We start from the raw sequence: 22,164 nt of genomic DNA on the forward strand, positions 1-22,164 counted from the left end.
GATGCCATGCCTTTAAGTCCATTTTTAAGTCCGAGGGTGGCTTAACCCCTGGACACATGAAAGCCCATGATTTGATTGCTCACCAGGAGGGCAAGAAACATGTGGAAAAACTGAAGAAAAACGTGGAGAAAATGAAGAAGTTGATCTTAATTTGCAGTATGCCAGAATGTGGTTGATTACAACATGAACAATGGAATAAGGGTATGTGCGCACGTTGCTTTTTACCTGCTTTTTACCTGCTTTTTTGCTGCTTTTTCTTCTGCGCTGTTTAATGCCAAAATGGATGTGTTCTTCTATTCAAGCAAAGTCTATGGGAATTTGGGTTTCTTGTTCACACTATGTTGTTCAAAATGCTGCCTTTTTGAGGCAGAACTTTGGTCAAAAACTCAGCTTTTCAAAGAAGCAACATGTCAATTGTTTTTGCCATTTGGGTTTTGCACTGCAAAGCTGAGTTTTTGACCAAAGTTCTGCCACAAAAAGGCAGCAATTTGAACAACATAGTGTGAACAAGAAACCCAAATTCCCATAGACTTTGCTTGAATAGAAGAACACATCCATTTTGGCATTAAACAGCGCAGAAGAAAAAGCAGCAAAAAAGCAGGTAAAAAGCAGGTAAAAAGCAACGTGCGCACATACCCTAAGGCATTGAAAAAACAGAAGGGAACTTTGGAAGATGCAGGTTTACTTGGGACAGCCTAGGCTTGGTATAGAGTACTCTGTGCAATTGTAAAAGAAGGTTATATGGAGGAAGAAGTATGTGATAAGAAAGACAATGTATTGTTGTATGCTTACTACAAGTCTCTGCCACAACCACTGCCCTATAATGGCACCAAGGGCCCAGCAAAACACTCCCACTCCATGTATTGTGTTTCCTGTGAGGCAGCCCACCCCTCATCCCCACACCCTCCGCCTCTTCTGATGTCACACTGCCTCCACTCAGTGACGCAGTTACCCATGTGGCAAGCTCCTTCCCAGATGGCCATCTTGGTATACCCAATGTGCCGAGTACACCAAGTCCCAGCCCTATTCCCCTATATCCATTACTGGCAGCTGATAGAAGTTACTACATTCGGCCAGAACACGTAACAGCCCTGTTGGGAAGAAAAGAAACAAAACAAAACAAAGATATTATCCTAGGTCACCCTGTCACTATCCTTGCTCCACATGATATCAAGGCTATCCTTGAACAAAGTCAACAAAAGAATAAAGGCATACATGACTCCAGTTTGCCTTACTCCTGCCCTCCAATGTTACGCTCCAGCACTGTACTACTCTCAATCCATTGACTCTGTTTCCTTTTTCAAGGGGGGAATACTTCTCTACATGGGATATCCATATTCCTCCAGGCCTATGGACATTGACTATGAAGACCCGGACACCCAGCAACATGATTGCCTTGAACTTATGCGATCTGAGTGCTTCCACCTGCCCAATTAGAGGGCTTGTGGAGAAAACCAGGTCCAAAAGTTATTTTAACGAGTCCCAAATTAAAGATAGGTTATGAGGGATCCCAAATTGGTTTGGGATTGTTTTCATTTCTCCCTGAGCATAGCAAGAAAACTTCCTGAGCTTGGCCAACTTTCATTACATATTATATCTCCACCTATAATTTAGAGTGGCGGTGGTGGAGTAGGTCTAAAACATAACTACGTACAGTTCCTTTATGATAGTAGGAGACATCAGGAAGACCGGCGTCCACATGAGCCTTTGATCTTGTTAACAAGGAGTATCTCAGACTTTATTTACAGACCCTCCAATCAAACAGAGTCATCCTACGCAGCTGGCTTCCATACAAATTAGACGAATGGTCCTACCAAAATTGGTGACCTTAGATGACATTATTCTAATGTAAATGGCCAGCTAAATCTCTGATTTAAAACTCTTTATTGTCATGACTGTTGCTGGTATCCTTCAGGGTTAAGTTTTGTGGGTGGAGTTTGCTCTATGGTGCCTTGGCCCGGGACGCTGCATTATCTCAGTGAGGTCTCTCCCAAAGTGAAGTGATAGCTCCTGTTTGCAGCGTGCAACTTTGGTGTTGAGTTCCCTGATCCGTCCTGCTACCCAGCTGACCTTTCCCTAACCTTCGCCTCCCGTGTTGTGTTTGTCTTCCGTCCTCCTGACCCCGGTCCCGTCCTACGTCCCGGTTCCTGTCCCCTACTTTCCTCTGACTGTCCTCCCGACTTCTGACCTTGGTAACGTTTACTGACCTCAGCTCTGCTTCCTGCTTTGGTATGGACATGCTCTCCTGGCTCCTGACCCTCGTGTTTCTACCTTTTAACGGCTTGTCGATTCCCTTTGCTCAGACTTGATTTCCTGGCGTCGACATGGCTTGCTGACTACTCATTCTGTGTGTGCTTCCCTGTTGAGCTTAGACCACTGCTCTCTGGAGATCTGTCTCCTCTCGTCTTCTGTGCCCTCTGATGGAAGCCTGACATTAGACCACTGCTCTCTGGAGATCTGTCTCCTCTCGTCTTCTGCGCCCTCTGATGGAAGCCTGACATTTATATTTAAGAACCTCCTACCACAGGTACATCAATCTTGAGTTATATATGTAGTGGGTGAACAAATCCCCTACCAAGAAAAAGTATAGTTAGCCCGGAAATGCTGTTAATAAAAATGTTTGACTTTTATTATTGTGTATTGTGGTAGGGCACCCCTAGTGGCCGGGTGGGACGGCTGTCGCCACCGTGAAGGAGGAGCCGGCTGAATCACAGGGGAATGTGTGTGTGTGTGTGCGAGTAGTTGGATCCGGGACGGAAGAGTGAGAACATCGAGGGGCAGAGTGTGTGAGCGGGACCAGCAGGGGGCGCCGGAGAGAAAGGAGTGGAACGTAACCTCAGGGTGTGAAGCAACTGGTGTGGGTCCGGTGTGCGTGAAACCAAAGAGTGGGAGCCCGGCGAAGTGGAGTACCCCGGGCATATCCCCACCAGAGGGTGCGTTAGGGCAGGCTGCCCCCAGCTCCACCGAAAGTGCCTGATTTTGCTGCCGGATCGTTATGTACAATAAAGGATGTCTTTTGTTACCAGCACCCTTTGTCTGAAGATCGTTTGTACACCGTCCGGCGAATGCACCATCACACTCTGCCCCACCAAGTCAGCTCCCGACCTTGAGGTAGTGGTGAAGCCAGGGACAAGCCTGAAAACTACAGCCACGACTACAAGGCCGGAGGCTCCCCTGGCTCATCATTACATGTGGCGTAGTCGGCAGGATGCGAATTCCCTGCCAGGGACCCAAGAAGTCGGAGATCAAGTGGTGCCTAGAGCACAGGATTCGAACTATGATAGAAGATTTCCGATCCCATGGTGGGAAGAAGAAGATACAGTGCCCGCAGCGTTGGACCGGGCACAAGATGGCGGCAAGATGGCCGTCGTCTGTGAAGATGAAGAAAAGGCGCGAAAAGTTGGCGCCAAAAGAAGAGCCTGGGGCTGGCCGGTGCCGAAGAAGAAGTTCGGAGTACTCCGCCCAAAGAGGGGAGGTGCCAGTCCCAGGGCACGCAGAAGAACATGTACAGTGGGCGGTGTCCTGAAGAAAAAGAAGGACCGCCGCTGAGGAGTCAAGATGATGTGTGAGGCTGGGGGTGGAGCATGCCCAAGAGTGGGAAACCTAGGCCCGCCTCCATTTCCTCCAGTCTCAGCATCGACTCCGCCGCCATTACTAGCGACACTGCAAGATAAAGAGATGGAGACCTCCGGCCAACAGCAGGAACTCGCCACCGCCATGGCCCTGACTAGCCTAGGCCGGAAGCGTCCCAAGCACGCTACCGCAGCAGAAGCGTCCCTGCTTGATATCCCGGCCGTGCCAGGAGGCCCAGAACGTCCGGCGAAGGTGACCTGGCTGACCACCTGGGACGCTGCAACCGGAGGCACTACAACTGAGGTACGGGCGACCTATGCCACCCAGTTACCGTTGGGGAATCGGCCCCTAGGGATTACTTATTCCCCCTTGGAGACACCTCCGCCCGTCGCCACGGTCGCAGCACCATCCGTCCCCGTGCGGGAGCCGGCCGAAGTACTTGCCGGGAAGCTGGAGCAAGACCACCGGGGCTTCTTCTGGGACCCCGTATACCCGTCTCCCACATCGTACCCAAGGGCTCCATCCCCGGTCCCAGACCCCGTCCAAGAGCGGCTGCTTGCGGAGACCATCGCCCGGGAAATGATGGCCAGTCCCGGCGGCGAAGAGCTGGCGCTACAATTCACCACCGGTATAGTGGTGAAATTCAATCAGCAGGAAGGCTATGGGTTTATCCGGGAAGAGAGTACCGGAGATGACTATTTTTATAACCGGGTACACCTGGACGTGGAGGGTCTACCGCAGCGTCTTCACACACTTTATCCGGGTGAGAAAGTGCAGTTTTTACCCGAGGCGGGAAGCCGCGGCCTTTTCGCGGTCGGAGTGACCAGGATGCCGACCGCCCGTGAAGCGGCCCAATGGCAACAGGAGCTGGAATGGGAAGAGCACCAGAATCGGCGACGGAACCAGTCAAAACCGGTGTCGACCGATGCATCCCATCCCAGACGTACCTTGGCGGTCGCACCAGAGGTGAAGCCCGGCCTGACCGCTGACCCGGAAATGAACACTCCGCCGGTGCTGACGGTTAATCAGAGCGTTACCAATCGCCCGGTAATTGTCCTGGATGTGCCGCAACCCGTGATCCAACCACCCCGGGTAGCGCCTCCATCACCCCCAGCGGGGACGGAAGAGGCCACGCCATCACCAGCAGAGGCCCCCTACGCTCCTGTGTCTTTCCGGAGGGTCCGCCGACAGCCTGGACAGTCCCTGGGCGACTACATCCAGGCTCAGGCAGCCGAATGGAAATGGTCCTGGCCTCCGGAGTAGATCGCCCTAGACGGCTTGTATGAAGACCGGTACTGTTGATTGACCGGCAGAAGTTTGTGTTTCAGTTGCTAAAGCCCGGAGAGAGTTCGCTGCTAGACTGAGCCAGGGACTCCTCCGCAGGGCGAAGAGTTTGCAGTTTGTTACGAGTTTTACATGCCTGTTGTTCACAACCAAGACCGGGAGCGCTGCTAAGCCTCCGGGCACCACCAAAGACCGGGAGCGCTGCTAAGCCTCCGGGCACTGCCGAAGACCGGGCGCTGGACTGGTGCCCCTTTTCCCCGTACGGGCCGCCTGTTGTGGACTGGGCTGAAGGGTATCACCATGTTATGTCCGTTTTACAGTTTATGTGGTTATAGTTGGAGCCTTGCCGGGAGGCTCGGGTTTTAAGAGGGGAGGAGTGTAGTGGGTGAACAAATCCCCTACCAAGAAAAAGTATAGTTAGCCCGGAAATGCTGTTAATAAAAATGTTTGACTTTTATTATTGTGTATTGTGGTAGGGCACCCCTAGTGGCCGTGTGGGACGGCTGTCGCCACCGTGAAGGAGGAGCCGGCTGAATCACAGGGGAATGTGTGTGTGTGCGAGTAGTTGGATCCGGGACGGAAGAGTGAGAACATCGAGGGGCAGAGTGTGTGAGCGGGACCAGCAGGGGGCGCCGGAGAGAAAGGAGTGGAACGTAACCTCAGGGTGTGAAGCAACTGGTGTGGGTCCGGTGTGCGTGAAACCAAAGAGTGGGAGCCCGGCGAAGTGGAGTACCCCGGGCATATCCCCACCAGAGGGTGCGTTAGGGCAGGCTGCCCCCAGCTCCACCGAAAGTGCCTGATTTTGCTGCCGGATTGTTATGTACAATAAAGGATGTCTTTTGTTACCAGCACCCTTTGTCTGAAGATCGTTTGTACACCGTCCGGCGAATGCACCATCACACTCTGCGCCACCAAGTCAGCTCCCGACCTTGAGGTAGTGGTGAAGCCAGGGACAAGCCTGAAAACTACAGCCACGACTACAAGGCCGGAGGCTCCCCTGGCTCATCATTACATATATATAAAAGGGGTGCATTTCATTAGCAGTTCTTAGTCTTACCTGGCAGTGTAGCATGGAAGAAGGATAGCACTAACGTTTTAGTACTGAATGGCTGCTTATTCATGTTTTTGAATACAGGGATGCACAGCGTAACCAAGGTAAAGTACACAAAAAAGACACAGCCAAGGAACTAATGATATTAGGGAAAAGAAAAATTAAAATAGATTACATTTGAGACCATAGATCATTTTTAGCTACAATATATTGGTCAATTGATATATTTGTTGCATAAAAGCACAAAATAAAACAACAAGAATCTATCTATATATATAATTGCCTTATTCTGTCTGTCTGTCTGTCTTGCTCCAAAATTCTGTCCTTACCGCGACAAGCGTCTCATTGGCCGCTCGCCTCGCCTCGGCTCCGCCCCCCCCGCACGGATTGGCCGCTCGCCTCCGTCCCCCCGCACGGATTGGCCGCTCGCCCAGCCTCCGCCCCCACACAGATTGGCCTCTCGCCCCGGCCCCCTGCACGCATTGGCAACTCGGCCACGCCCCGCCTCCCTCACGCATTGCACGCTCGCTCTGGCCCCGCCCCCCGCACGCATTCCCCGATACGACACAGAGCCCCGACTCCCAGGTGAGTGCTGTACCCCCGGGAGCCCACATCAGCGTACGCCGCCAACCCAGCCGACACATACCCTCACATTGCTGGGGTTGCCGGCGTACGCTGGTGTGGGCTCCCGTGCGAGCGGGGGCCGGGCTACGCTGGTAACCATGGTACACATCGAGTAATATTGTGCAGCATAGTTACCAGCGTACACCGGCTCCCAGGTGAGCGCATCAAGGTCCTGCAGCGGCGGAACACACACACGCACACACATACACACACAAACACACAGCAGATCACACTCACTCTCACACACACCTCACACATGTTGAGGATAAAGAATTGAGTATCCAAAAATACTTAATTCAGCCATTTCATAGACTCAGTTATATAGTTCAGTAGATGTGAACTAACTCACATATTTGTGAATGCTTTTGTTTCTTACTAACATGTATATATGTATATTGCATATTCAGTGTATTTTCCTTAGACACAGTATATACCACCACATGTAATTGTAAAGATGGCTGCTATTTCCTGTTTTACACCCAAGACAGATGGACAAAGAAATTCCTGGAGTCTGGACCGACCAATCCACGGAGAATATGCAGATCTCTCTACGTCATGAAGCCCTGACCTACGATACTTGATTGGACTAAAACTTTTGTTTACACCCCCTTACTGCTCGGTTTAAAGTTTCTTTCAAACAATAAAAAACACACTTGGTCAAGAGCCAGTCATGGAGATAGATATAACTGACTTGCTGTGCAGTTATTTATTCTCGTGTGCACACATGACATTTTTAATTAGAAACAGCAGCCGGATATCGAGAGATCCTTTGAGTCTCATCATCATCGTCATTCTGACCTTGACAGTTGGCGCCCAACGTGGGGCCACCGAGAAGGGTGAGTGAGAGCTTCCATTTTCCGGACGTCTGGGGGCTACTCCACAAGTATCCAGGTGTCGCTCGATAGGATTGATCACCCTTCATTTCACGGTAACCATCATATATATTGTGTGTGCTGTTTTACCTGTGGTTCGAGAGACACCTGGCGAAAGGGGGTGGTCACTAGTCCGGAGAATGGTAGTGCACCGGAGACCTAACGGTGTGATTGTCACTCGCCGGTGAGCTACAAGGACCCAGCTTCCATAGGGGCTAGGTGTAGGTTTTAAAGTATCCGGCTGTCTGTATGGTTAATTAGGCTTGTGATTTCTCTGTTTGATTCTCGGAGAGTTAATTGTCTGTTATTGTTCACGGAGGGGACAGAGAGCGGGAGTTGTATTACGCGCTGTGCCTGCAGTCTCTTAGACAAAGAAAGCAGGGGGGGAGCAGAAGCCCACAGAAGCAGCTACATCCTTACATTCTTACACTCAGAGGAAGCAAAAAGGTGGGGGCCATATGTCCACCAGCTGCTTAAGGAAGAGCAGAGATCGAATTACATAGCTATGTCCCTGCTGTCTTTTAGCTGAGAAGCAAGGGGGGTGGAGGGTGAAGAGGCAGACACCGGTGGTCAAAACAGCGCAGCTCTTTGGAGCGAGAAGAGAGGAGGGGTCAGTGGGGTAACATACAGGAGATGGCTGCAGCCTTTGTATAGTAAAGCAAACAGATGAGTTGTAATGATTTGAAAGAAAGACAAGTGTTATTTTGGTTTGGATTAGAGAGAAATTAACGGGTTCATGCATTTTTCAGTCTTTTCAAATGGTTTGTTTTTGAACAGAAGTATGAGAACTAGCGATTCCCCTGTGTTGCGGATAACACAGCCACTGTTTGTTAGGTATTAGATATTAAATATTGAATATTAAATATTAAATATTGAATATTGAATGTTGGATAGATAATAGACGAGGCGGGAAGGGTTCTGTTAACTTAAAGTGGATTTAGCGTATTCCCCTGCGGTTCAGGCGCATGTCACTGTCTGCGTGGCAGACGAGGCGGGAAAGGAACTCACTTTAGTTAAGGTAAAAGTGTCGGAATTAGCGTATTCCCCTGCGTATTAAACGTGAGCCACTGTTATGAGGGGGTAGGTCTTCATAACGAGGCGGGAAAAGAATTCCGGTTGGAGCCGGCCGGTCCAATTAAGCACTGTATACTCTGTTCAAAAGATAAATATGTTGTTTTTAGTAAAAGCTGAGAACGCTGTCGCCCTAGTTATAAAAAACGGAAAAAATATAAAAGATTGCAAAATGTTGTGTAAAATCGTTGGACTACCACTAGATGGCAGGCTGCAATCCATGTACTGAAGTTCAGATTAATCTCCAGTGAGAGTATACTGGAGAACAAAGACCCCATTCACTGTCTGTTGCTGTTTGTAAAATCACTAAATGCTTTTCTCTAGCGGTGCCTCATTGTTCTCCTTTAGAAGTCATTATATCTGGTGCTAATCAAATCTCTCCTTTCTATGCTGGAATGCAAATTTACAGGCACTAAAGTATCCCTGGTTTACTACGTAGTTCCAGCCACTCCCAGTACACCCAGGGAGTCACAACATGGATGCTGCACCCGGAAGTCAGGTGCCTGGAACTTCCTGTGGCAGCCATCTTGCTACACCCACTGATGGCAGTACACCTCATAAGCCACACCCCTCGCAATGGCTCTTTGTTCAAAGCTCTCCACCCATCCCCCGGTGGGAGGTGTTCTCTGGTATAAATGACTAACACATTTGAATAAGTATGAATAGTATATTTGTTTACTCAGCTATCCCATACATGCAAGTCAAAGATAAGTAAGTGAAACTTTTACAGAATTGATAAAGTCAGAGATAGGAATGGAATGTGTCTTTCCCCAATAGTGACGTAAGTTTGGTTTAACCCTTAGAGTTCAGGATTTCCCATTTTTAGTTTGCTGTTTATACCTGAATAGGGAATATTAAATTTTATGGGATGTGCGATATAATTTGTGTTGTTTTGTTTTTAATGGCGATTTATTTGAACAATATATTTTTATTTTGTGACTCTATCACCTTTTCTGTTTTTACGATTATTTCTAAACCATTTATATATTTTTGCAGGTTAGTCGCCCAGTCACAGCTGTCATTTAATCATGTCACCGTTGTTTCTACTATGAAAGGTTTTTCTTTTCTTTATGGATACAGTGTTGTTTATTGTAAGGTTTTTAAAATTTCCCAGTAATGTATAGTGTTGTGAGATGTACGTTATTTTCAGTGTTTGTTCATTTTAGGTTTTAGTATGTGGCTAATTTATTACCTGCTGTTTTATCTTTTCTTTTAGGGAATACCAGTATAAAAACGCTGAATTTTGCCATATTGGTAAATAAACAATTAAACAAGGGGGGAATAAGGTATTAATTATATTCTCCAGTTTCTTGGAGGGCGCAGCAGGCATATTAGATAGGTTTTGAAGCTGACCTTTTTCCCATAAGTTATGTTTATTAGATTATTATGAGGTATATCTGTTAACTGAAATAGGAAAGTCTTGTCTTATATGTTTATTTGTTTATTTATTTGTTTATTTATTTAGTATTCTCAGTCATGTGAGGTATAGATGACCACTAACTGTATTATGATCAGAGATGAAGTTATAAGAATGATCTAATGTATATTTTTAAGTTTTTGTTTTTATAGATGAAACCAGATGGTGGTCGATTCTGCACTGGATATGCTGCTGTTTACACCACATGAGGTAGTCTAAATTCGACCACTCCCTCCAATCCTATTGATACAGGAGACAGTGATGCATTAATGCCTCTCTTGATGGGTAGAACAGGAGTGGGTAAGAGTCTTTAGAGGTGTATGTAGGTTGTAGATTTTCCTGTTGTCAAATGAATTAGGTATGCCGAAAAGAAAGTCGAGATCTGAGCTGATGGATTCGGATGGAGATCCTCGCACAGGTGCAGCTGACCAAGAAGCAGTGAATGGGCCTAGAGTTGAGAGTCTTTCACCAATACCGACCATGCCTTGGTGACAGCGGTCACGTTAGTGACTTCTGTCACTCCTTGTGTTCTTAAATCCCTACAGGAACAAGCAAAACAACAAGGAATGGACTGTGACATGCAGGGAGCCAGCTGACTGAGGAAGGTCTGTGGATAAAGGGTGGTAAGCTTTCTCTGCCATGAGAGCTCTTCTTAATGATGGCCCAGGTAACATCTGTGAAAGACAATTGTCAGTGTGTGCTTTGGTGACACCGGGTTCAGTACCCAGGTGGGCAGATTCACCCAGTCTTGTGAGACAAGTGCCTAGAACGAAGTGAGAAAAAACTGTAAAGAGTCCGTAGAAACACCCTGCACCTACTCTACCCATTCTTAGAGACTGCAAACTGATTATAGATGTATATCATGAGCACGTTGTATGCAAGTCTGTGTGTGTTGTGTAAATTTCTCTCCAGGTTTGGTCAGAGGCATTCCAGTGCAGAAACAGATATTATTGTTGAGAAGCACATGAAGGTGGTATGTAAGAAAAATGTGTTTACAAAAAGTGTATATTTTGTAGAAAAGTGGAAACTGGCAAATCGTGTACAAAATGTATATGTTTTGTTTTCTTTTTGTAATAAACAGGTTTTTATGTAAGATGTTTTTGGTTTAGCATAGACATGTATATTTTTATATAATTGACTGAATAGTGTGATAAACAGGTGTATTTTCCAATTCCAGATTTTAAATCAGAGCTATTAGCATATGGTTTCCAGTCAGGAGACTGATTGATCCTAAAGGACAAGCGAGAAAGAGCTATGAGTCAACACTAGAGGAGCTGATCCAACCACAGAAACATCTATGGATCCACACCTCGCATTGTAGAAGGGTTAATCAACCAGAGCTGCACTGAGCGTTCTGCTCATACTTATCCTTTTCGGAAAACCCTGTACAGTCTTAGACCAGCATTGCCAGAACAGTTAGAAGAGAGGACTTAGAGAACCTTGAGATATGGGAAAGTCCAACTACAAAGGGTGAGGACTCGCCTAGGAGTCCTTGGTCTCAAACCGGTGAAGAAAACCCCTTTCCCCTTTCCGCCCATGTTTCAACGTTCAGTTAGGCAGGTTTTTCAACAGATATTTCTACCTCTCTTCCTAAGGGAACACAGTACCCTTAGGCTGGGTTTACACACTGCAATATCGCAAAGGACATCGCTGTAACGTCACCGGTTTTGTGACGTAACAGCGACCTCCCTAAGTCTCTGCTAAGTCGCTGGTGAGCTGTCAAACAGGCAAACCTGGCCAACAACTCAACAGCGATCCGGACCTGCAGAGCGACCTAGCTGGTTGTTGGGGACATTGATAAGCAGCCTTTTGAAAGGGAAGTTGCTAACAAAGTCTCTGCAAAGTCTTTCACACACTGAAACTTTCCAGCGATGCATGCTGCACAGCGGGAAACAAAGGACCTAGGAATGGTCCTGAACGATTTGTAACGATTACAACTTCACAGCAGGGGCCGGGTCGCTGATAGGTTTCACACACTGCAACATCGCAAACAACATCGCTATTGCGTCACAAAACCGGTGACCTTACAGCGATGTCGTTTGAGATGTTGCAGTGTGTAAACCCAGCTTTCGAATTTAGAAATGGCAGAAGTAAGTCTTTAGGGGGGACTGTTGAGGATAAAGAATTGAGTATCCAAAAATACTTAATTCAGCCATTTCATAGACTCAGTTATATAGTTCAGTAGATGTGAACTAACTCACATATTTGTGAATGCTTTTGTTTCTTACTAACATGTATATATGTATATTGCATATTCAGTGTATTTTCCTTAGACACAGTATATACCACCACATGTAATTGTAAAGATGGCTGCCATTTCCTGTTTTACACCCAAGACAGATGGACAAAGAAATTCCTGGAGTCTGGACCGACCAATCCACGGAGAATATGCAGATCTCTCTACGTCATGAAACCCTGACCTACGATACTTGATTGGACTAAAACTTTTGTTTACACCCCCTTACTGCTCGGTTTAAAGTTTCTTTCAAACAATAAAAAACACACTTGGTCAAGAGCCAGTCATGGAGATAGATATAACTGACTTGCTGTGCAGTTATTTATTCTCGTGTGCACACATGACATTTTTAATTAGAAACAGCAGCCGGATATCGAGAGATCCTTTGAGTCTCATCATCACATCAGATCGCACTCACAACATCCAGTGATATCGCTTGCTTCTCGGCGGCGATACTGTGCGTGCAGTGACCTTCCAGGACCTGCCGGAGGATCACATGGCCAGAAGCATGTGGTATCTCCGGATGTTGTGAGTGTGAGCGTGTATGTGCGATATCGTCAATGTGTGTGTGCATTTATGCGATCGGGTGTGTGCGTGTATGCGATCGGGTGTGTGCGTGTATGCGATCGGGTGTGTGCATGTCGGCAGAAGGCAGAGGAGCACTGCGTGCAGCACAGCTGCTGGGACCGCACACCGGAGGGCACAGGCAGAAGTGGGGTGTGAGTGTATGCGATCAGATGTGTGCGTGTATACTGTCTGATGTGTGACTGTGGAGCACGATGGAGGGTGCACAGCATGGGGGATGGAGCACGATGGGGAGTGCGCAGCATGGGGGATGGAGCACGATGGGGAGTGCGAAGCATGGGGGATGGAGCACGTTTGGGAGTGCGCAGCATGGGGGATGGAGCACGTTTGGGAGTGCGCAGCATAGGGGATGGAGCTCGATGGGGAATGCGCAGCATGGGGGATGGAGCACGATGGGGAGTGCGCAGCATGGGGTATGGAGCACGATGGGGGGTGCGCAGCATGGGGGATGGAGCACGATGGGGGGTGCGCAGCATGAGGGTTGGAGCTCGATGGGGGGTGCGCAGCATGGGGGATGGAGCACGATGGGGGGTGCGCAGCATGGGGGATGGAGCACAATGGGGGGGCGCAGCATGGGGGATGGAGCACGATGGGGGGTGCGCAGCATTGGGGGTGGAGCACGATGGGGGGTGCGCAGCATGGGGAATGGAGCACGATGGGGGGTGCACACCTCTCCCCAAAACACACACACACACCGCCACACACGCACTGCACAACACACCACACACACACTGGGAACCACAGACACACACACACACAGACAACGCCGCACACACACAACACCCAACACACAAACACCGCGGCATACACAAATATACGCACAAACCGCACAACACACACATTGCACAAAACATACCTCCCCCAAAACACACACACACACCCCACACCCACACAAACCACGCAACACACACACACAACGCTACAGACACACAGCGCTCCACAAACAACGCAACACACAAACAACACCGCTCTCACCCCCCGCCACACCCAGACAACACCCAGAACATGTACAGCGCCCTACACAAACACTTGGTAACTACACACAACAACATCTATATATATATATATATATATATATATATATATAACAAAAATCATACATTAACTACACAATACGTAAATTCTAGAATACCCGATGCGTAGAATCGGGGAGCACGTTTGGGAGTGCACAGCATGGGGGATGGAGCACGATGGGGAATGTGCAGCATGGGGGATGGAGCACGATGGGGAGTGCGCAGCATGGGGGATGGAACACAATGGGGAGTGCGCAGCATGGGGGATGGAGCACGATGGGGGGTGTGCAGCATGGGGGATGGAGCACGATGGGGGGTGCGCAGCATGGGGGATGGAGCACGATGGGGGGTGCACAGCATGGGGGATGGAGCACGATGGGGGGTGCACACCTCCCCCCAAAACACACACACACACCGACACACACACACTGCACAACACACCACACACACACTGGGAACCACAAACACCGCCCTACACAGACACCCACACACACAGACAATGCCGCACACACACAACACCCAACACACAAACACCGCAGCACACAAAAATATACGCACATACCACACAACACACACATTGCACAAAACATACCTCCCCCAAAACACACACACCTCACACCCACACAAACCGCGCAACACACACAACGCTACAGACACACAGCGCTCCACAAACAACGCAACACACGCAACACACAAACACCGCTCTCACCCCCCGCCACACCCAGACAACACCCAGAACATGTACAGCGCCCTACACAAACACTTGGTAACTACACACAACAACATCTATATATATATATATATATATATAACAAAAATCATACATTAACTACACAATACGTAAATTCTAGAATACCCGATGCGTAGAATCGGGCCAACTACTAGTATGTATATGAAATGCATCTAAATAGATAAAAAGAAAACCTAAAGTTTGACACTGGAATCACGTACAGTTTTTTGTGAAGTTTTTAAAACCAGCATCAACTTGATTTGAAATGCATGGGAAATATAAAGGAACGCCTTGCTGGATCAATAAAGATCACATCAAGAACTGCAGGTGTCATTTCAGTGCAAAAAAAAGTCTTCTACTTCTAGTTAAGTTACTCAGATTTCTGATTTCTTACCCCATCACCACGTGACAATTATTTGTTTTTGTTTTTTCCTCCCTTTTTTCCAAGAGCCATAACTTCTTTCATAAATCTTTCTGTCAATATTGTCATATGAAGGCTTATCTTTTTATGGTACTGCTGATCCCGGTGATCTGGTTTCTAAAATCCGGTTCCGGTCCAGATTCCGGTTACTATATACGTCTATGGGGACTAGAATGTGGTATAATGGATAGGGGCATGGGAGCAAGCACACCGTACTTACCGAGACCCCGGCATGGTTCTACACTGCTTGCCGTGTGGCTGTACGCTGCTTCCAGGCCACGCATTCATTTCCTGGGCTGCTAATCACTGCTCATCCATATGCACTGCTTTCCCTGCCCACTGGCACCTGTGATTGGTTGCAGTCAGGCACGCCACCCAACCTGAGTGATAGCATATCAGCTGATTGCAACCAATCATAGGCGCCAGGACGGCCGGCGGGCAGGGAAAGCAGTCCAACTGTCTGCGGGTCAGTATCGTGGTATAAAAATAAATCAATTGGCGTAGGGTCCCCCATAGGGTATTATAATGCCCAGGACAGATAAAGCCCATGGCTACATAGTGCAGCCACTAGCTGTGCACCTATCTTGGCTGTGAATCAAAATATGACCATAAGTTTTGGTTTTTTTTTGTTTGTTTGTTTGTTATGGGGTTTTTTAATCATTTAACCCCTTAGTGACGGAGCTAATTTTCACCTTAATGACCAGACCAAATTTTGCAATTCTGACCAGTGTCACTTCATGAGGTTATAACTCTGGAACGCTTCAACGGATCCCGGTGATTCTGAGATTGTTTTTTCGTCACATATTGGACTTCATGTTAGTACCAAATTTAGGACAATATTTTTTGCGTTTATTGAAGAAAAAAATTGAATATTGTCAAAAATTTTGAAAATTTAGCAATTTTCAACTTTTGAATTTTTATACCGTTAAACCAGAGATTTCTGTGACACAAAATAGTTAATAAATAACATTTCCCACATGTCTACTTTACATCAGCACAATTTTGGAAACAAAATTTTTTTTTGTTAGGAAGTTAGAGGGGTTCAAAGTTTATCAGCGATTTCTCATTTTTACATCAAAATTTACAAAACCATTTTTTTAGGGACCACATCACATTTGAAGTGACTTCAATAGGCCTAGATGACAGAAAATACCCAAAAGTGACACCATTATAAAAACTGCACCCCCCAAAGTACTCAAAACCACATTCAAGAAGTTTATTAACCCTTCAGGTGCTTCACATGAACAAAAGCAATGTGGAATGAAAAAAAGCAAAAATTAAATTTTACCTAAAAATGTTGCTCTAACCCAAATTTATTCACTTTTAGAAGAACTAACACAACAAAATGGACCCCAAAACTTGTTCCCCACTTTCTTATGAGTGCGCCGATACCCCACATGTGGTCAGAAATCTCTATTTGGACAAATGGGAGGGCTCGGAACAGAAGGAGCAATATTTGAATTTTGGAAAGCAAATTTGGCTGAAATAGATTGCGGGCACCATGTTGCATTTACAGGTCCGCTAAGGTACCTAAACAGAAGAAATCCCTCACAAGTGACACCATTTTGGAAACTAGACCCCTCAAGGCTTCTATCTAGGGGTATAGTGAGCATTTTAGATCCACAGGTACTTCACAGATTTTGTTAACGTTACGTTGTCATATTGAAAATTTTAATAATTTTCTCAAAAATGTTGCTTTAGCATCAATTTTCTCACTTTTTCAAGAGGTAATTCCAAAAATTTGACCTCAAGGTTTGTTAACCACTTTTTTATGAGCGCGGTGATACCTCACATGTGGTCTGAAACCTTTGTTTGGACAAATGGGAGGGCTTGGAACGAAAGGAGCAATATTTGAATTTTGGAAAGGAAATTTGGCTGAAAAAGATTGCGGGCACCATGTCACATTTGGAGGACCCCTAAGGTACCTAAACAGCAGAAACCCCACACAAGTGACCCCATTTTGGAAACTAGGCCCCTCAAGGAATTTATCTAGATGTTTGGTGAGTACCCTGAACCCCCAGGTGCTTCACAGAATTTTATAACGTTGAGCCATGAAAAAAAAAAAAAAATTTTACCACAAAATTGTTATTTCAACCAGGTAGCTTTTTTTTTTACAAGAGTAAAAGGAAAAAATTCAGCATAACATTTATTGTGCAATTTCTCCTGAGTTTGGCGATACCTTATATGTGGTGGAAATCAACTGTTTGTGCGCATGGCAGGGCTCGGAAGGGAAGGAGTGCCATTTGACTGCAAAATTGGCTGGAATCAATAGCGGACGCCAGGTTGCATTTGGAGAGCCCCTGAGGTGCCTAAACAGTGGAGGTCCCCCACAAGTGACTCCATTCTGGAAACAAGACACCTCAAGGCTTTTATCTAGGTGTATAGTGAGCAGTATGAATCCACGAATACTTCACAGAATTTGATAAGCTTAGGTTGCCATATTGAAAATTTTCATTTTTTTCACAAAAATGTTGCTTCAGCATCAAATTTCTCACTTTTTCAAGAGACAACAACAAACCGTGGACCCAACAGGTTGTTATCCAATGTCTTATGAGCACAGGGATACCCCACATGTGGCCAAAAACCTCTGTTTGGATAAATGGGAGGGCTTGGAATGGAAGCAGCACCATTTGAATTCTGGAAAAGTTGAAATAAATTGCGGGCACCATGTCACATTTGCAGGGCCCCTTGGGTACCTATACATTAGAAACCCCCACAAGTGACCCCATTTTGGAAACTGGATTTTATTCAGGAGTATAATAAGCATTTTGAATCCACAGGTACTTCACAAAAATGTTGCTGTAGCAACCAATGTCTCACTTTTAGGCTATGTGGCCATGAGCCAGCGACACGGCGTCTAGTACACAGTGTCAGCCTCCTGCAGAGATGTGAGTGTTGTCCACGGGAGAACGCAGCTGCCCATGCCCACGATTTGGGTTCAGGCCGCTGTGGAGCTCTATGCTACCTGCAGAGAACACTCATCTCCGCAGCATAAATTGACATGCTGAGGCTCGGGAAGCTGCCGCCACAGGTCGGTTTATGCTGCGGAGAAGAGAAGTACATTGGGCAAGCACATTGGGCATGGGATTTCTAAAAATCCTTCCACTGTGCTTCTACTGCACAATGCAGCGTTATGGACGCAGGGAAAACACTCTGCGCCCAAAATGCTGCAAATCCCGATTGTGGGCATCCAGCCTAAAATGCTACAATGGATGAATGGATACATGTCAAACATATATAACGTCCCACCCCCTGCATATTCTAAGCTGGCGCCCTTTAGTGCCTTTCATGTGGCACTAAAGGGTGCCTAGCCTTGTATTTAGCCCCCCAAAAAAATAATAATTAAAATAAACGACGTGGGGTCCCCCCCATTTTTGATAGCCAGCTAGGGTAAAGCAGACAGCTGTAGCCTGCAAACCACAGCTGACAGCTTCACCTTGTCTGGTGATCAATTTGGAGGGCTCCCCAGGCGTTTTTTTTTAAAAAAAAAAAAAACGTGGGGTCCCCCCCAAATTAGATCACCAGCCAAGGTGAAGCGGACAGCTGGGGTCTGGTATTCTCAGGGTGGGAAGAGCCATGGTTATTGGACTCTTCCCAGCCTAAAAATAGCAGGCCGCAGCCGCCCCAGAAGTGGCGCATCCATTAGATGCGCCAATCCTGGCGCTTCGCCCCAGCTCATCCCGCGCCCTGGTGCGGTGGCAGACGGGGTAATATATGGGGTTGATACCAGCTGTAATGTCACCTGGCATCAAGCCCTGGGGTTAGTGATGTCACGGCATCTAAACAGATACCCGACATCACTAACCCAGTCAAGTAATAGACAAAAAAAAAGACAAAAAAAAAATTTATTTGAAAAAAAAACTCCCCGAAACATTCCTCTTTCCCCAATTTATTGAAAATAAAGAAATTACGGTCGCTGTAATCCGCTGTAATCCGTGAGGTCCCACGCCGACTCTGGATCTTCTAGAATATGGGGGGCACGTTCAGGGAATGTATCCCCCATTTTCTGGAAAAGCAAGCTCTCCATGAGCAGTGTGGGTGCAGTAATCTGAGAATACTGCACTCACACTGCCCCGGTCCAACTTAGGGCAGAGTGACCTGCAGTAACCTCATTCCAGAATATGAGGGGCACGCTCACAGAACGTACCCCCCATTTTCTGGAACAGCAGTCTCTCCATGTGAGGACCACACTCCTCACATGGAGAGACTGCTGATTACTGCACTCACTCTCCCCCGGTCCACAGTGGAGCAGCCTGTGCATCAGCGACGTCAGCGTCCCTGCAAGACTGACGTCGCTGATGCACAGGCTGCTCCACTGTGGACCGGGGGAGGAATCCAGCTGACAGCCGCTGTCTGCGCATGCGCCGTCAGCATTCAAGAAGGAGGCGGCGTGATCGCGGGACGGATCACCAGACAGGTAACGTATGACCGGGGGCTCGGGGGCTGGGGGGCTCGGGGGCTGGGGGGGGGTGATGGGGGGTGACCTAGTGGGACCTGGGGATACCTTTCTGCCGCATGTGACGTGTCACATGCGGCAGAAAGAGCAGAATGAATGCGGGGGAGGGGGGGGTGGCTCTGGAGACCCGGAGGGGGCTCCGGTGACCAGAGGGCTCCGGTGGACCGGAGGAGGGGTCAGGGGGAGGACATTTCCCTCCGATCTGAAATGTTTGATCATTTCAGATCGGAGGGAAATGAATGCAGAGCCGGCGGCGGCAGTTTTCAGCGCGCGTCGGCGCCATCTTGCACGCTCCGGAGGGGGGCTCTGAAGAACTGGAGGGGGCTCCAGGGACCAAAGAGCTCCGGTGTACCGGAGGAGAGGTCAGGAGGGGGACATTTCCCTCCGATCTGAAATGTTTGATCATTTCAGATCGGAGGGAAATGAATGCAGAGGCGGCGGCGGCGGGAGTTTTCAGCGCGCGTCGGCGCCATCTTGGATTTTCCGGAGGGGGGGGGGATTGGATGGATTTCTCCGGTACCGGGGGCTTTGGGGGCACTAAGGGCTCACATTTATTTCTCATCTGACATGTTTGATCACGTCAGATGAGAAATAAATAAATTTTACCAGCCATTTTTTTTTTTTTATGTTGTCGCCGGTATACGGTGTATACCGGCGATCGCATTAACGGGGTGCATACAAAACACCCCGATTCATAATCTGGGGGGTCTCAGCTACCCCCGGTAGCTGAAACCCCCGAGATTTTTCGTCACTGGGGGGCGCTACAGGGTTTTTCCGGCCTGACGTCTCAAGACGTCGGAACAGAATAAGTACCCTGTTTTTCCGACGTCTTGAGACGTTAGGCCGTCGCTATGGGGTTAAATAAATAAATTAAAAAAAATCTTCATGCGGTTTCCCCCAATTTCGATACCCAGTCATGATAAAGCCCACCAGCTGGAGGCTGGTATTCTCAGCCTGGGGAGTTGTTATTAGGCCCAACCAGGCTAAGATTCGCAGCAAACAGCCGCCTCGGAATTGTTGCATCCATTAGATGTGATAAGCTTTATCTGGCTTTTCCCGATTGCCACCGCACCAGGGCAATTGAAGTAATATAATAGGTTACTGTCACTAAACTGTCACTAACCCCAAGATTAGTAATGGCAGGCATCTATGAGAGCCCCCATCACTAATCTGTAAGTAGAAGTAAATAAACAGAAACACCGAGAAAATCCCTTATTAGGAATAAAAGACAAAAACACCCCCTGTAACTGTCGCGGGCGGGGAGGAGGGTGTCAGCACACTACGCTCACCCCTTCTGGTCGGGTCCGGCGGCTGCTGCTCAGTGGTGGCTCGAGCGGTGGGCCGGATCCCGGGGGTTTCTCGAGCGGCACTCCTCGCCCGTGAGTGAAAGGGGTTTGTTGGGTGTGGGAAATGTTTATTGTCCGTGACGCCACCCACGGTTGTGGTGATTTCACCACCGCTGCTCTATACGGGGATCCCGGGGATGGTGATGCGGAGCAGCCAGGTGTTGTGTTGCCCCTCCGTGGGTAGGGGTTGGTGATCCCGGGGCCCGGTGATGGCTTGGGAGGTGCAGGGCCTGGTGGGCGCAGGGACGCGGGGCAGCGCTGTGCCTTGCGGCACTGTGGTACTCACTCAGCCTGAGACGTGGACACAGTTTTTACTGTAAACCAAACGGCTGGTAAGACGGTCCCACGGACGGCTGCACTTGCTCTCCCGGTAGGTGACGGTGATGTCCCTCTTCCTTGCACCTTTGTGTACTTGTTGGTTGCGATGGGTCCCCACCGGTAACCCGCTCCCCGGCTTCAAGCTGGACCGGGGGAGCTCTACTCTTTGCCCGCAGGCGCTGGCCCTAAGAAACGGGTGCCTTGGCGATGGCGGTGTCTCTTCTACACTGGCTGGGCTGTTGCCTTCAATCGGGACTTGGTTGTTGGGGGATCTACGTCCCCTTCACTGACGGATTCGGCAAATTATGGCGACTCCAAGCTTTGCCGGGGTCCGAGAGGCCCCTGCCCTGGTGCTGACTGTCCTTCGGAACACTGCTCCAGACCACCGGGCACACAGCCAACGGGGTCCTTCCAGGAACTTCCAAACGGTCCCCCTCCAGACAGTCACCGCCGTTGCTGACCTTGCTGACCTGGTCCTACACAAAGCTGGACCCTTCAGGCTTTCTTTCTTTTCTGTCACCTCACTTGCTTTCCTCCTTTACTACTTTTCTACTTTCACTACTCGTTTACTCCTCCACTCCTTCCACTTCCTCCTCCCTGACTTGACTCCACTCTAGCCCTTAGCTAGACTTCATCTCCTGGTTTCTCCCGCCTCCAGAGCTGTGTCCTCCTCGGTGGGCGGAGCCAACCACCTGGCCCACCCCCTGGTGTGAATCATCAGCCTCTGGAGGAAGGCAACAAGGATTTTTGGTTAGCTTAGATGTTCCTACCTGGGATGTAGGGTGTGGTGGTGTGTGACCTGTGTCCCCTGGCTTGCCCAGGGCGACACATTCCCCCTTAGCAAAATGCAGACCGTCCGCGGGCTGCCGTCCAACACCGGTTTTATTTTTTCTGAAAAAGATAAGATAGTAATATAACATATTTACATTTTTAATAATAACTCTTCCCAAGACGGAAGGCACATTTCTTTTAACGTTGCATAACGGTTTACGGTTACGGTTTTCCGCTCTCTCCCACCCAAGCAACCTGGCCCTGATGCTGCCCCTAAAACCCAGGCAGCACCCCTTGACCCACAGTCCAGCACACGGTACCCGAGCGGGATCTGTCCTTGCCCTCCAGAGGGTAGCCACCGGTTCCTTTGGTGGCTGGGCCCTAGCCTGCTCTGCT

General features: G+C 48.3%; 1 protein-coding gene across 7 annotated transcripts in view; it reads right to left on the bottom strand.

Moving 5' to 3' along the window:
* The window catches only part of SOAT2 (sterol O-acyltransferase 2), a 170,387-nt gene that overhangs the window by 44,861 nt on the left and 103,362 nt on the right, over positions 1–22,164 (bottom strand). For all 7 annotated transcript variants that reach the window (XM_075337221.1, XM_075337222.1, XM_075337224.1 and 4 more), the window contains one exon: positions 5,915–6,044. In XM_075337221.1, the coding sequence (XP_075193336.1) occupies positions 5,915–6,044 (130 nt within the window). The remainder of the gene's footprint in view (positions 1–5,914; positions 6,045–22,164) is intronic.

This window comes from Anomaloglossus baeobatrachus, chromosome 2 (assembly GCF_048569485.1).
Source record: "Anomaloglossus baeobatrachus isolate aAnoBae1 chromosome 2, aAnoBae1.hap1, whole genome shotgun sequence".
In the NCBI taxonomy this organism is placed as follows: domain Eukaryota; kingdom Metazoa; phylum Chordata; class Amphibia; order Anura; family Aromobatidae; genus Anomaloglossus; species Anomaloglossus baeobatrachus.